The sequence below is a fragment of the Mesocricetus auratus genome, unplaced genomic scaffold (genome assembly GCF_017639785.1).
Source record: "Mesocricetus auratus isolate SY011 unplaced genomic scaffold, BCM_Maur_2.0 Super-Scaffold_100676, whole genome shotgun sequence".
Classification (NCBI taxonomy): domain Eukaryota; kingdom Metazoa; phylum Chordata; class Mammalia; order Rodentia; family Cricetidae; genus Mesocricetus; species Mesocricetus auratus.
Genome location: NW_024429266.1, coordinates 7,977,773 through 7,992,552, shown reverse-complemented (window position 1 = coordinate 7,992,552; position 14,780 = coordinate 7,977,773). Strand labels below are relative to the sequence as shown.

At 43.0% G+C, this 14,780-nt stretch overlaps 1 protein-coding gene across 2 annotated transcripts in view; it reads right to left on the bottom strand.

Annotated features, from left to right (window-relative positions):
- Positions 1 to 322: 322 nt before the first annotated feature.
- Tgfb2 (transforming growth factor beta 2) overlaps positions 323 to 14,780 on the bottom strand; it is an 82,842-nt gene continuing 68,384 nt past the window's right edge. For both annotated transcript variants that reach the window (XM_005082438.4, XM_005082439.4), the window contains 5 exons: positions 9,796 to 9,928; positions 9,571 to 9,681; positions 7,754 to 7,931; positions 6,092 to 6,245; positions 323 to 3,165 (listed from right to left, as the gene is read on the bottom strand). In XM_005082438.4, coding sequence (XP_005082495.1) covers positions 3,007 to 3,165; positions 6,092 to 6,245; positions 7,754 to 7,931; positions 9,571 to 9,681; positions 9,796 to 9,928 — 735 coding nt within the window. In that variant the 3' untranslated portion in view covers positions 323 to 3,006. The remainder of the gene's footprint in view (positions 3,166 to 6,091; positions 6,246 to 7,753; positions 7,932 to 9,570; positions 9,682 to 9,795; positions 9,929 to 14,780) is intronic.

Genomic DNA, 14,780 nt, shown 5'->3' with positions numbered 1-14,780 from the left:
CAGAGCATAGAACCAGAAAGCCTAATCATGGCCCAAATATCTCTGCATTTTTTTTCCTGGTAGACAGTCAAGCTGGGTGGAAACTAAATCCCAAACAATTACCAAATAGCAATAAATGAGAAAATAAAAAGACAGTGAAGCCTTTCTTTGGTCCTTGATAGCTATGTCCTGGCTCTGAAGCCATAGCATGGTATTTCTGGAGTAAACAGCTGTGTGACAGAAGCACAGTAGAGAGCCTTTTCCAGTGGTACAGTCATCTCATCATGTCACATGTGTTTTCTGGTATCAAACATGATCCTTTGACAGGAAGAACACAGCAACGTATAACTGAAATAATTTATTTACCACTAGAGCACCACAAAAACCAGACATACATTGTGTTAAAATACAGCATAATTGGTCATCAAAACACATAACAGCTATTCTTATATTCCCATTCTTTAAAAACCATGCCAACCATAAAATTGTACTGTCATTTAACACATACAATCTGCTGCCCCACCCATATACTAACACGCCCCTCCCCACTCCTACTACCTCTCCCATGGCGATATTTACTAATGGGAAATAAAGACCTGTAGATCCCACAGGCTTTAAAAGAGACAGAGAGAAAAGTTCAAGAAACCTTCAAAAAGAACAGTCAGTGCATTCAGAAGGAGAGAGAAAATCATACAGAGCAAAAACAGTCATTTTCTCTGAGAGAAAATACCTGCAGAAATAAGGGGGTCATAACACAGAAATAACAGAAGAGTGGAAGGGGACAGCAAAAGAACACACAGGCAAATCTGGGTTTGTGTTGCACAGGACACAAGAGACATTCACCAGGGCTTGATGTCTGTCTTCTGGTTTGCAAATCCCTTTCCTCATTTTCATGAATTTTGAGAAAAATCTCCCCACTATTTGATTTACCATATCAAAAAAAAAGTCTCTTTGTATTCACAACTCACTGTATTTTCCCTTTGGCCATAAATATTCTATAAATTCCATATCTGGATAAGACCATAAATATTGCTTGTGGTTTAGTTTGTATTTTGAAGCTACATAAGTGACAAAGCCCATTGCCAGGTGCCACCTCTGAAAAATAGGACAACCTATTTCCTTAAGCCAAAGCTAACCTCAGCCATAGAGCATTCTCACCCAGATGAAAGGAAGAAAATTTTGACAAGGGAGAATTTGGCTTGTGCCTTTTCAACCTTCAAAGAATTTCTTTCAAGACCAGAACTTCGGGGAAATTAACGAAATGACAAAAGATGGTCTGGACTTTTTCCTCACTTTGAAAAACTCAACCCATGTGTGTTATCTTTCAAATCTCCCCATGGAACCAAAAGCCTGATTAAAGAAAAAAGTGCTTTTTTTTCTTTAACTGTCTGCTTTTTAACAACAACAAAATTCCACAAATATATGAATTAAAGAAAGCTAGAGAAACTTTTCCTCGCCCAGTTACCAGGGTTCTGAGTTTAGATTCTTAAACCCTCTCTGAAACTATTTTTGTGTTCAACTGTCTGCACTGACACAGCTCCGTCTTCCTTGGAGAACTCTGTCATCCAGCTTGACAAGCTAGTACTGACACAGAAAAATGGGTGAAGAGCGTAGAACTCAAACACACCTTTTTGTTTTCGTTTGTCTTTGTGTTTCGTCTTTCAGAAAAGAACAGGAAAGAGGGGGAAATGAATCCAGGTATCTTAGGTCATTAAATGGTCAATACATAAACGACAAGCAGAGGAAATATTATTTTTAAAAAAATGAATTTGTAGTGCAAGTCAAAATCTAGGGGTTTTATTCAAAGGTACTGGCCAGCTAAAGGAAACAAACATACAATCTTGAATGATCATTAAAAAAGAGAGTCAAATTTAAGTTCAATCTAAACCATAATCATTATTACAGAATATCAAAATATGGCATGGATCTACATATTACACATAAAGTAGTTAATGTTTTGATTTAACGGTTTGTAAAAACGGATCTGCAGATGTGTTTTCAATTATGCTGGCTTCTAGACCCACCTATTTTAATAGTATCACTGTGATTACATATACCAGGACAAAGGAAAACAACCTGTATCAGAGCTCTCCAGACACTTCACGGTCCAAAGTCTGACAATACACATCAAAACAGGTCAACATTTCACTGGCTTGCTTAAACTGGCAAAGAACCATTTACAATTAAACGAGAAAAAAAAAGCAAGCTTCCAGATTCCCACTGACTCCAAGTTTTCTTCGTTAACAGGCCTTCTCAGTGTATGGCTGTCCAGGAAGCCTCTGCTATCACTTGCTGCACAGTGCATCTTCTTGGGGCTTCTATGCTTTCGCAGATTTGCTCGGTCATATAAGGACTCAAGAGGGCTTCATCCCATATGACCTCCTGTTTTTCCAGCTCATTTGAGTTCAAATTCCTTGAGCCATCCATGAGTTTATGGCCAAGTATTTGGTCTCCACTTTATACACCTGTTTTGTTTTCCAAGGGCAGTGAACGGTTCATTATATAGTAACACACAATAAATAACCCACTGAGAGCTCAGAGGAAGGGACGGGGAGAGTGTGTGCTGCAGAGCAATACTGAGGATCCAGGAAAGAAGCAGGGCTGAGGTGAGGGTGGAGACAATACATACAACTCCGCTGAACGGATTTTCCTGTTTGTTTTGTTTTTTCTTTCACATAATTAACACTAACAAATTCTTCCAGTGTTTATTTTTTCCTTTAAAAAAAAGACATTTCCTTTTTGTGTCTCTCACAAAAAGTAGGTGAAATGCAGACTAAAGCCTTCCATGTTTTCTTTTTTGTTGTTGCTGCTGCTGTAATCTCAGATGCCAGTTTTAACGAACAAAACACAAGCTCGCAAAATGTTTGAACTAGTACCGATTTTTCTCCGATTTCTCTAAACACTGATGAATCAAAATTCCCTCGTGTCACAAACATCGTCATCGTCACCGTGGTTTTCTTGTCGTCGTCACCGTGGTTTTCGTGTCATTGTCACCGTGGTTTTCGTGTCGTGGCCTTTCTGAGGACCTTAGCTGCATTTGCAAGACTTGACAATCATGTTGGAAAGTTGTTCGATCTTGGGTGTGTTGCCAATGTAGTAGAGGATGGTGAGAGGCTCCAGATCTTGGGACACACAGCAAGGAGAAGCAGAAGCTTCCGGATTTATGGTATTGTACAAACTGAGGACCTGAGTGACACGACACAGGGACACACACACAAGCAAGCCAGTGATTAGTTCCATTGGTTTTTAAACTTTGTGCTTACATGCATGTGTATGTACCTGCAAGCAGGGGCCAGTGGTTGATGGAGTGTGTCTTCATCAGTCTCTCTCCACTTCATCATCTGTCTGTCTGTCTACCTATCTGTCTATCTGTCTATCCTTCTATTTATCTGTCATCCATATATCTCTCCATTAGGCTGATCTCTCATTGAACCTGTAGCTCATTGATTTGGCTAGGCTGGCTTGGTCAGCGAGTTCCGGGGATCCTCCTACCTCTTATAAACCCACATCTCTGAGTTTATAAGAAAGAGTACATCACCACATCACCACAGCTTTTATGTGGTTGATGGGGATGTGAACTCCAGGTTCTCGTACTTACAGTATTTTACCCACTGAGTCATCTCCTCAGCTCCGGGCCACTGAGGAGGCAATCTTAGCTACTTTTTTCTTACCTCTAAGTTATGGTCAGATTGGCTTGCACCCTTAGTAATGTCCAATTTAGACTTTTCCCACAGGTTGCCTTTGTTCTTTTTGTACAAATTAAACAAATGATTTCATAAAATTCCATAAAAAGCATGTCAAATTCTTCAGTTAGCAGATTTTCATATTTTTTCCAATAAATCTACTGTCCCTTGCTACACAAAGACCCCAGGCCTCCTGCTATTTGCTCTTGTTTCTATATAAACTTGGAAGCAAGGCCCCATGAATACCTATTTTACATTCCCACACTGGTTAAGAGCTCCTTGACTCAGGGACTGCTCACTTTGTGTATGCATGTAAGTCTACGAAGCTCTTGTCTGCCCAGTATATGACTCACATGCAAAATGACAAATAGAGGGATAAAATATCCCACTGAAGTTCTTGTAAAACTGTAACCTACACTCGGGTATAGAAATTATGACTGCCTGCAGCAGGATAACTTCCTGTTAAATGTCTTCACAGGCCAATGAGATGTCACTTACAGTTTCATTTTTAAAGAATCCCTTTACTTATCCTTCTTATAATTACAGTGACATAAAGAATGGAGGAAAAAGCAGCATGAAAGCCACATGGATTCTTTGTTTCATTTCACTTTGATACAAAAATCTTCCTTTGTAGCCCACACTATGTAATAGACCAGGCTGGCCTTGAACTCACTATGTGGCCCTGGTTGGCCTTAAACTCACAATACCCCTGCCTCAGCCACTTGAATTCTGGAATTACAGGCATGCTCTACCCCACCCAACTAGCTAATCTATGGTTCCAATTGTTCACTTTCTTCTATTTTGCTTAAAACAATAATAGTAACTAACCCTCCATTAACATTCCTCATGCTAAATGGGGATGACTAAGTTCAAGAACTAAATACCAAGTCCTACAGTAGAAGAGAAAGTGCTGTACGTAGTTCTGAAGCTTTATCCCAGTCTCCATCACAGGAGTGTGTGGCTCTTGTTGATGGGAGTGTGTAGGTTACCCAGTGATGACAGAAACATTTCTAAGGATGCCATTAATGTGTTAGTCAAACAAGTGACCTTTTCCTCGAGATTCCCTGGGATGTTTTCAACTGAAGACAAGAGACCTGTTGAGCGCAGCAACACTGACTACTTTATTAGGCTACCTCTGGCTTCTTGGGGAACTGTCCAAACCACATATTTGTGACCATGACAGTTATTCTTCCTTCTCCTTGAAAAACAAGCCTGGCCCCAGGCTTCACACACTCCCTCTGTGTATCAGGGAGGAGAATTACGTTTCGACTTGGCAACAGGACCCTGCCTGAGTTACAGCTACTGCTGTTGCAGTCCAGATGAAGTGGGCTGGCCAAAGAGCTCAGACAAAGGGACAGGCATGAGCCAGCTTCCCTCACATGGCCAAGCACGTGGTCACCCCTGAGTGCCAAGCCTACAGGGGCACTGGGAAAATGACTGGAGGAGGGGAAGCCATGTTTGTCCATTTCAATTCCAGTCCAGGCAGGCATTTATAAGTAAATGGACCTCATGTTCCACTAATACGTAGTTGTTCATAAGCAGGAAGAGCCACTTTTTATAACACAGATTGCCTAAAATAATTGATAAACCCCCAAGTCTTGAATTCGGCCAAACGCGATCGCTCTGGCAGCAGATTCATTTTCCTACCCTGCAGTGAAGGCAATGTTTCTAATGCCTCTTTAATAAGGAGATTTACAGGGGCGTAAAGAGCAGAGCAGAAACCTCTACTTGCTGCCACATTTTAGGAATTAAGCTCAGAAAGAGGGAGCAATGGGGACCGGATTATAAAACAAACAGGGCTGCAGTCCAACCTCTGGCCTATCACTGGTCTCGCTTTCATCTTGGGCAAGGCACCCACACAATCTAAATCTAATTTCTTTGTTTTATGAAAAATTTTGTTTGAACGAGACCATGTCTGAAGTCCTTCCCATCTCTAAAATTCTACACCATGAGCCACAAAGAGGAAACTCACTAATGAATACAGAGAAAGTTTGTGCTCATCCAGGCCTGGGATGAATGTGATCCATTTTTGGATCTTCTTGCTGACTTAGCACTCTGCCCTCATTGAAGAAACTTGATAAAATATTTAGCTATTTGTTCTCTTTGGGTCATAATCATAAAGGTTTAGAGAGAAGGATGTGGTAGTACATGCCTGTAATCCCAACACTTGAGAGACAAAAGCAGAAGGAATGCCATAAATTCAAGGCCAGCCTGGGCTACATAGTAAGTTTCAGGACAATGAGATATGTATCAAAAAAAAAAAAAAAGCAACCACCGACAAACGAAGTTTTAGAGATATTCACCTTAAATATATAGGTTGTATTTCACAACAACTATTGAGTTTGGCATTGTTATTATTATTATTATTATTGTCACTATCATTCCTGACTGAGGCATGAGTAGGAAAGACAAACAATTCAGTTACTCACCTTGGTGTGCTGAGTGTCTGAACTCCACAGATACGGGCATGCCCCAGCACAGAAGTTGGCATTATACCCTTTGGGTTCATGGATCCATTTCCACCCAAGATCCCTCTTGAAATCAATGTAAAGAGGGCGGAGGCAGCAATTATCCTGCACATTTCTGTTAAAAGAAGAAGAGTTGTTTTCCCATGCATCTCACCCTGAGTCAGAAAAATGAGCCATTCACTCATTCCACCCAACAGCAAACACCATGAGACTGGTCTTGATGGCTCTCTTGTCATCTCACATGATGTCAACAGTGAGATGCCACAATGAGTCCCTACACACTACTTTCCAGTATATATTCTGTACCCTGACCTTCTTGTCTATAAACTAGAAAATCAATATTCGTCTTCAATGAACTAAGCGTGAACAGGAAGACAGTTGGGAAGGGCGGTGTCCTTCCTGCTGAGCAGCCGCCATCCAGCCTCTGTTTTGCTGCTATTTTGTGCAAACAATAACTAAAATGCAACAGATACTTTCAGAAAGCCTTTCTGAATTTATCCTATGCTTGATCACTTGTTACTAGATCAAGGAATGAATCAGAGTTCAAGAAATATCAAGTCTTGTCTTAATCACTGTCTCTGGTGACCAAAATATCCTCTTCTGTCTGTGACCTATGACATGGTGACCATCTCATGAAGGGGACCCTACCCCTGATACACAACTTCCAAAACAAAGAGTCTTCCGCCAACAGGGAGCACAGAAGGTCATGCATCTTCCCCTGCAGGAATTCATACAAAAGTGGCAAACAAATTCTTGCAGCCTAAGGTACGACTATCAGCCTTCTTGTGCCATCTTATTTCTATACCTCAGAAAGAGATCAAACCCCAGGTGAAGAATTCTTATAAATGATGGATCTTACTTATCTAGCCAAAACCTCAAGGAAACTTGTGGGGAAAGAGCTATCAGAACTTATCAGAACCCAAGCACATTAGAGAGACTTGTAGGAAAAACTCTGATCTAGTTTTCTGTCTTCACACCTGGTCCACAGCATGGAAAGAACTATTGAAAGTCTTCAGGAAATCTCAATGACATGGCTGCCTAAAGAAGACCTGAACAAGGACACCAGTGACATGCCAGCAAGGATGGGGTAAATGTCATAGGGCGCTGCTCCCACATAAAGACCTATAGGCCATTAGTGATGGCTAAGAGATGAAGAATTAGACTTTCCCAGAGATGCACCCTCTATTGGTTGTTCAAAACAAAGTGATCAGCCCAAAACATATATAAATAAGCAACACTAAATAGAGTCAGTAGGTTGCATCTATGTATTTATTTGTGCGCATGTGTGCGTGTGTGCATGTGTGTGTGTGTGTGTGTGTGTGTGTGTGTGTGTGTGTGAATAATAATTGAAGAAAAAGAGGCCATGAATTTGGGAAAGAGCATAGAATAAAAGTGAGGGGTTGGAGGGAGGAAGTGGTGTACTATAATTACATGTTAATAAAAAATAATAAAATATTTTTAGAAAGTCCCTGGAGACACCGCTGTCATGAGATCCAAAGCCTTTACTGTCTATACCTGTCCTTGAGCAATGACTTCCATTCAGGTCAATATATGAAGGAGAAAGGAGAAAGCAAAGACAACGCAAGGGTTAACAGATGCAATCATTTGTTTTCATTTCTTTACCTAAAGCAATAGGCAGCATCCAAAGCACGCTTCTTCCGCCGATTGGACTGTTGTGACTCCAGTCTGTAGGAGGGCAGCAGCATTAGCAGGAGATGAGGGGTCTTCCCACTGTTTTTCTTCCTAGTGGACTTTATAGTCTTCTGATCACCACTGCTATATGTGGAGGTGCCATCAATACCTTGAAAAAACGCATTTGGGTAATAAACATTTAGCTTCACCTTTGCCAAACATAAGCAGCAATGTTCATATAATATAGTTTCCCCGCATATACGGTCACAAACAACCATGATGACTAGTGCAGCTGCATCGGCTGGCTAATATCATTCCCCATAGACGCAGATATGGCACAATGGGCCTCGCACAAGGGACAATGGACACATCTAAATGGGCCTCTTGTCCAGTGGCAGTTCTGTGTTGAAGGCATGGCTATTACTGGGAAAATCACTACAGAAGGAGTCTTTGACCTATGGTCCAAGGGCAATCTAGGCAGTTTATTTTAGTCCATCCTCAGTATGGGCTGTGTTCAAGCTCTCAGCAACAGAACACACAGCCATAGAGCATGCCTTGTCGCCTGCTGGTTCCCTCTTTTCCGGAGACCGTCAACCCAGAGACTTTCCTAATGAGCATAACCCGAGGTGCAGCTAAACGGCCGTGAACTAGGTTCAAGTGAAACAGGAGTCACCCTTACCTAATGCTATTTTGGGAAGCTGTGCAGAAAGAGCTTTTTCATTTACTTTATGGCATCCTCAACACTTTTCTGATTCCATCTGAGATTTAGAAACTCGAGCCCCTAAAGCATGCTCCGGAGAGTGCCAGTTTAAGCATTTAATCCCCACTCAGAGAATCGCAGCTAGGTTAGAGACCAAAATAAATCTCTGGCCCTTCAGGGAGTGTTTTTCCATGAGCACGGCTGCTGGGGATTTCTAAAAGTAGACTGAAGTCCCAGGTGAGGTTATGAGGGAAGGCTGGCAGATGCCACACACGGTGTGGCATGACTTCCCCTTCACCTCCTCACCCGACAGGTCACTGTCTCGGAAGTCAAGGGACTTGAACCCTCGGCATCTTCATTCACTCTGTATGTTGATGAATTCAACTCCAAGGTGAGCAGGGGAAATGAGAATCTCGTTCTGTGTTTATTGGCTGCTGCTGAAATATGGCAGGGAAGCCACTTGAGATAGAGGGTGCAGGCTAGAAAATGGTGGTACGCCCTGACACCCGGAAGGTAAGGTACAGAAACCGAGATGGGAGACCATTCTCGTCTTTGGTGAAGTGTACTTGTTGGTGCTTGAACTTTTGCTTCTGAGGTTAGAGATGGATTTCCTTGAATCCTGCTCTCTACTTCAATCATCTCAGCAGATAGAAAGCTGACTTGCTTGGGCGAGGAATAAAGGGCTTGGAGAGAGGTGGAGGGGGGAACCCAGAGGTGGGGGTGGGGTGGGAGGGAGAACTGTGATTAGAATGTAAAATGAAATTAAAATAAATGCAAAAATTATGTACATGTGTGAGGGTATGTACTTGAGTACAGGTGCCTTGGAGGCCAGAAGAGGCTGCCAGATTCCCCTGGAGCAGGAGTTACAAGCAGTTGTGAGCTCCCTGGTGTGGGTTCTGGGAACTGAACTCAGATCCTTTGCAAGAGCAGTACCCGATCCTAACCACTGGGCCACCTCTCCAGGCATATGCTCTACTTTCTTTTCTCTCCCACCAAGCAGATCATGTCCAGATGAATGAAAGTTCCCACCCACCACCAAACAATGTCATTTGCACTTGCAAACTGACACAGCCCCTCAGAAGGCGTGTGAGGATGAAGCTTCCATTACCCGCGAATCTGGCTTCGAGCTCTTCGCTTTTATTCGGGATGATGTAATTATTAGATGGCACGAAGGTGCAACAGGGGCAGTGCAGACTTATCTTAAATCCCAGGTTCCTGTCTGGAAAACAGTAAGTGAAGGAAGTCAGTTGTATGTGTGTCTACGTCTGCGGTCAGTGCGCAAGCTGTCGGGGGCCACGTCTGGGGAGAGAAAGGGGAGGAGGAGCTTTGTAACCTTTGTGGTGAAGCCACTCGTGCACGGCGTCCGTCACATCGAAGGAGAGCCATTCGCCCTCGGCTCTCGTTTTCACAACCTTGCTATCGATGTAGCGCTGCGTTGGAGACGTTAAGTCTTTGGATTTGAGAATCTAGAGAGGGGGAAGAACAGGAGAAACCACTCAGCCGGATGCTGACGGGATGACCTAACCCAAACCAACCGCACTTTTTCAAGTCAGCAATGACTGTTAGCTCCAAGTCTGTATTCGTACATTAGCATCCTGACGGTGAGGTGACAAGGTAACACACCAGGAGGCTTGCTCTGAAAAGTATAACGAAATCTGCTGTGTGTTCTGATAAAGATGACTGCAACCATAAAGCTTGGTGTCGAAAGAAAAGTGACAGTCATTATTTTACTTTGCTAACAGAAGCTCTGTAAGAATCCAGAATAAAGCCAGGCGTTGGTGGTGCACGCCTTTAATTCCAGCACTAGGCAGATCTCTGTGAGTTCAAGGCCAGCTTGGTCTACAGATCGAGTTCCAGGACAGCCTACAAAACAATACAGAGAAACCCTGTCTCAAAAAACCAAAATAAAAATTAAAAAAAAGAATGAGTCCGCCATAATTTTAAAAAATGCTATGAAGTTTGTGGCTTTGTTGTTCTATCTCCTTACTTCTTTAATTTGGGGATCTGGGAGATGAGGGCAAAGTTCAGAAGACCACGCCCTCCCTCCCCATCCCTGGATTATAAATCCTCCAATAGATAGAGGAAGGGCTTGCTTCTGTTTCCCAAATCTGCTGGCATTAAAATATGTGCCCTGTTTTGAGGTAAACCTCTGGTTGGGGTTTTGACTGTCAGTGTGATTTGTGATTGGGGGTAAAATCCTGCATCCTGCCATCTCAGAAGGACTTCGGGCTGGAGCGGTCTGTCACAATGTGCCAATGAGAGGCTGATAGGATTCGCCTGAGCTTGAGACTTCAGGAAGGCAGAGAAGGACCTGTGACGGAATGCTCTGGGGTTTTGCAGGAAGTGTACATCTGAGGTGGTTTCTACAAGTCTCTTTTAAAATGATCACATTTTATGAACTAATCTGTGGCCCTAAATCTCCTGGAGCTCTAGTGAATCCTTTTCCAGCTAATGGCCTGCCTTTCAGTGGTACATGTGAGCTCAAGTCTCGGGGTTTTATACAGACCTTTCTGGTTCCCAGACTAATTTTGAAGGTGTTTCCTACTCAGGGATGCGGTTCCTCCAGTAAATGCCTAAGCCTCTCTAGATCATGCCATCAACTTGACAACATTTCAAAGAGTAACTACTGATTCAACAGCTACTAAATGAAGAGATAATCTAGTAGATATATTTGTTCCCTGGTAAGCTGCAAAACCAAAACATAATACCAGCTAGTTGTTAATGCACACTCCCTAACACACACACACACACACACACACATACACACACACACACAGTTTGCTGCAGATAATGTGGCATCTAACGTTTCCTGGGATATTGGGGTTAGAGTAGATTCACCCCCAGAGTTAACAGAGAACTATGGAGAAGAAGGAAGCAACCGCTGGGGCTGTAGCTCAGTGGGAGAGCACTTGCCTAGCATCTCTGAGGCCCTGAGTTAGATCCCCAGACTAGAGAAGGAATGGAAAAACAGGGAGGGGGGGAGGGAGGGAGGGAGGGGGTAAGGAGGAGGGATGGGGAGGGATGGGGAGGGATGGGGAAAAGAAAGGATGGTAAAATGGAACCAAAAACGAAGTAACAAAGGAGATGGGGAAGGAGGGAAGGACAAAGAGAAAGGAAAGGAAGAAGGACGGAGAAAAGAAGAGAAGGGAGATAGGAAGGAAGGGAAGGAGAGGAGAAGAAAGGGAAGGGAAGAAAAGAGACGCCTTATTCACATGCTCAGGTGTCCTCCTGGACTTTAGACAAACTTACTCCACAGGACTGCTCAATGGACGAACCCCACTAGATGGAAGAATGTAGGGGTAATCACATTCCTGTAACAAGCTAGAAGTTTTCACCAGTTAAAGAAAACCAATGAACGTGACTTCAAGGCTGGGTACAATGGACTCTGGGCTTAATGCACTCTATTTGGTTTAATTTAATCCTCCAAAGATTCCTGTAAAGTAGATTAAGCAAATGGAAAATCAGGGAGGATTCAAAGCCCATTCTACCCCCAAGGCATTTTCCCACTTTGTCATGACAAACAGAGTGGGACCATGGGGTCACAACCCTTTTTCATAGGGTAGGAAGAATTCAATAATCAAAGCAAATATCTTTGAACAAGATTATAATAACTCTGGATGCTGGCGGAAGGCATACCTAGCTGAGGCTGACACAACACAGCATCTGTGAGTCCTCTAGGGATAAGAGGCTGAAGGAGACACAACTTATCCAACTGAGAATAAATGGCACAATGTGCCCAATATGGAATAAGAATATAAAAACAATAGTGAAGATGGAATTTCATCCCCTTCCCTTACTGGCCAACAGTTCAGAGCATGCCCAGACTCATCCTTCCGCTTTGGATTTTTCTCCTAGGATATCTTCTGTTAGATGGTTCATTATTACATTATAATTTGCATATTTTCTGTGCTTTAGTAGCTTATTCATCTTCATGTAATTAATACTTAGGAATACCTCATTTTCGTTGTTGAAATAATTACATATAAATTACATTTTATGTGATTATCTAATACTATGATAGAACAATTTATATTATAAATTTTGCATGTCAAATTAAATGTACATCAAACACCTATGCAACACATGACACATGTACATGATTCTATCTACACACAAGTACACACACACACACACACACACACACACAGCATGCATATACATAACATCCAGTCTCGCAGAAGACAAGAATATTGTGAACCTCACTAATCAATTGGAAGAAAAACACATACTGGCACACTGACAGAAAAATTTTATTCTCTTACATTTCTGTACATGCGTGAGCATGTATGGAAGCACTTGTGTCATGATAGGTGTGGCAGTCAGAGCACAATTCACAGGAGTCAGTTCTCACTGCCATTGCGTGGGTCTCAGGAACTGGACTCAGGTCAGCAGGCTTGGTGGCAGCCATTGTTGTCTGCTGAGCCACCTCACCAGGCCACTGAGCAGGAAATCTACACTGTCCTGATTTGATAGCAAAGGGACTCTGGCTTTTTCTGTTGTGACTCCATTGGAGAGTTAGGGGTTGGGGCCTCCTCAATCCCAGAGCACTGGGAGGCTCAGTCAATGGACTGAGAAGAGCCTGCTGGATTGTTTCTGTACAGGCTTAAGAGTCATGAAAAGGCCACGTGTTGATAACCAACCCCAAGAAAGACAGGAGGTCCTGTAATTCTGAGACAGAGAAGGGATGATTTTCTTTGTGCACAGGATCTTGAACTCTCTGGACAAGGACTTCTTAAACTCACAGTCTTGACTCCAGTCTTCTCCAGTCCTTAGCAGAAACAGGAAACAGCTGTTTCTCATCACTCAGGGGAGCGTCCTCAGGCTCCTGAAGACTCTCATTAAGTCCTCCTCACCATGCCTGTTTTCTCTCTCTAAACTAAATAAGCAGAGTCCCTTTAGACCGGTTTTAGAGGGGCAGACTCCCAAACCTCTCATCGCTGAGCGGCTAACAAGGACTTATGGAGCTTGTCAAAAGTGTCCCTCCACAGCATTCATGATCTCCCCCCAGAACTGTCTAGAAGAGCTTCCAATCACACCTCACCACGAAAGCTTCACTTCATAGTTGTCTTCAAAAGCTATAGGTGCCACTCCTCCAAGTCCCTGCTTATTCCCATATGTCAGCATGTCAAGTCTAAGAGAAGACGTATGGGAGTCAATCTGATGGGGAGGTAGCTCCAGCAGTAAAGTGCTGAGTTCAGACCCCCAGTGCTCACCTGAAAAGTCAGGCATGGAGGCATGCATCTGTGTCTACAGTATGAGAGCAGAGGCAGGAGGATTTCAGAAGTTCCCAGCCAGTCAGCCTAGCTGAATGAATAAGCTCCAGGTTCACCAAGAGAGACCACTTAAAAGGAGGAAAGGGGTCAAAGAGCACATCCAATATTCATCTCTGGCCTCCACATGCATGTACACACATGTGTACACACATGTCTACACACACACATACACACACACACACAAGTCACACAAAGAAGGACTAGACCAGTTAGCCTTTGCTACCTGACCCTTTCTCTAGTCCCTAAGCCAGGGCATGGAATGTGACCAGTTGCTGGTTCCTTCTGGATCCAAAGTCACTTGTTGCTGTGTTTCTTTCTACAACTTATTGTGACGGGGTAGTTTGGTTGATGAGCAGCTATCTTTCAGGACCTGGTTAACCAACGGTGCCCATCCATTCTAGATTCTATCCTCAGCTGGACAGAGCCTGCCATTGCTGGGGCTCTTGTGGAACATGACTTTCTAACCACTTCTGACCTTGCCAGGTGAGCTGAATTGCATGTTTTCCAGCTGGCTGATGATACCTGGACTTGGTATTGAGATTGTTAAAGTTAATTCAATTCTTAGACTAAGCTGATGATGTACAAGATCAAAAGAAAAGGGAGGTAGGACTTCTGAAAAAACAAAACAACAACAACAAATCCACCAATGCATTCTAGAAGGTCTTCATAATGATGACTTGCTATAAGGAAAAAGTGTATTTTTGAAGACAGCATAGCAGTTCCTCCAAAAAGTAAAGAGAATTGCCATGTGATCCAGAAAACTCACCCCATCTATAACCCAAAAGAATTGGGAATCCAGGCTCAAACAGATAACATATATACCAATTATCTTAGTTACTGTTCTTCTGCTGTGAAGAAACACCATGACCAAGTCAGCTTATGAAAGAAAACATTGGGAGCTTGCTTACAGTTTCAAAGGCTTAGTCCACGATCATCATCGTGGGTAGCATATCAGCCGCAGGCAGGCATGATGCTGTAGTTGTAGCTGAGAGCTTATATTCCGGTGCACAGGCAAGAGACAGAGAAGGGGACAGACTGGGCCCGG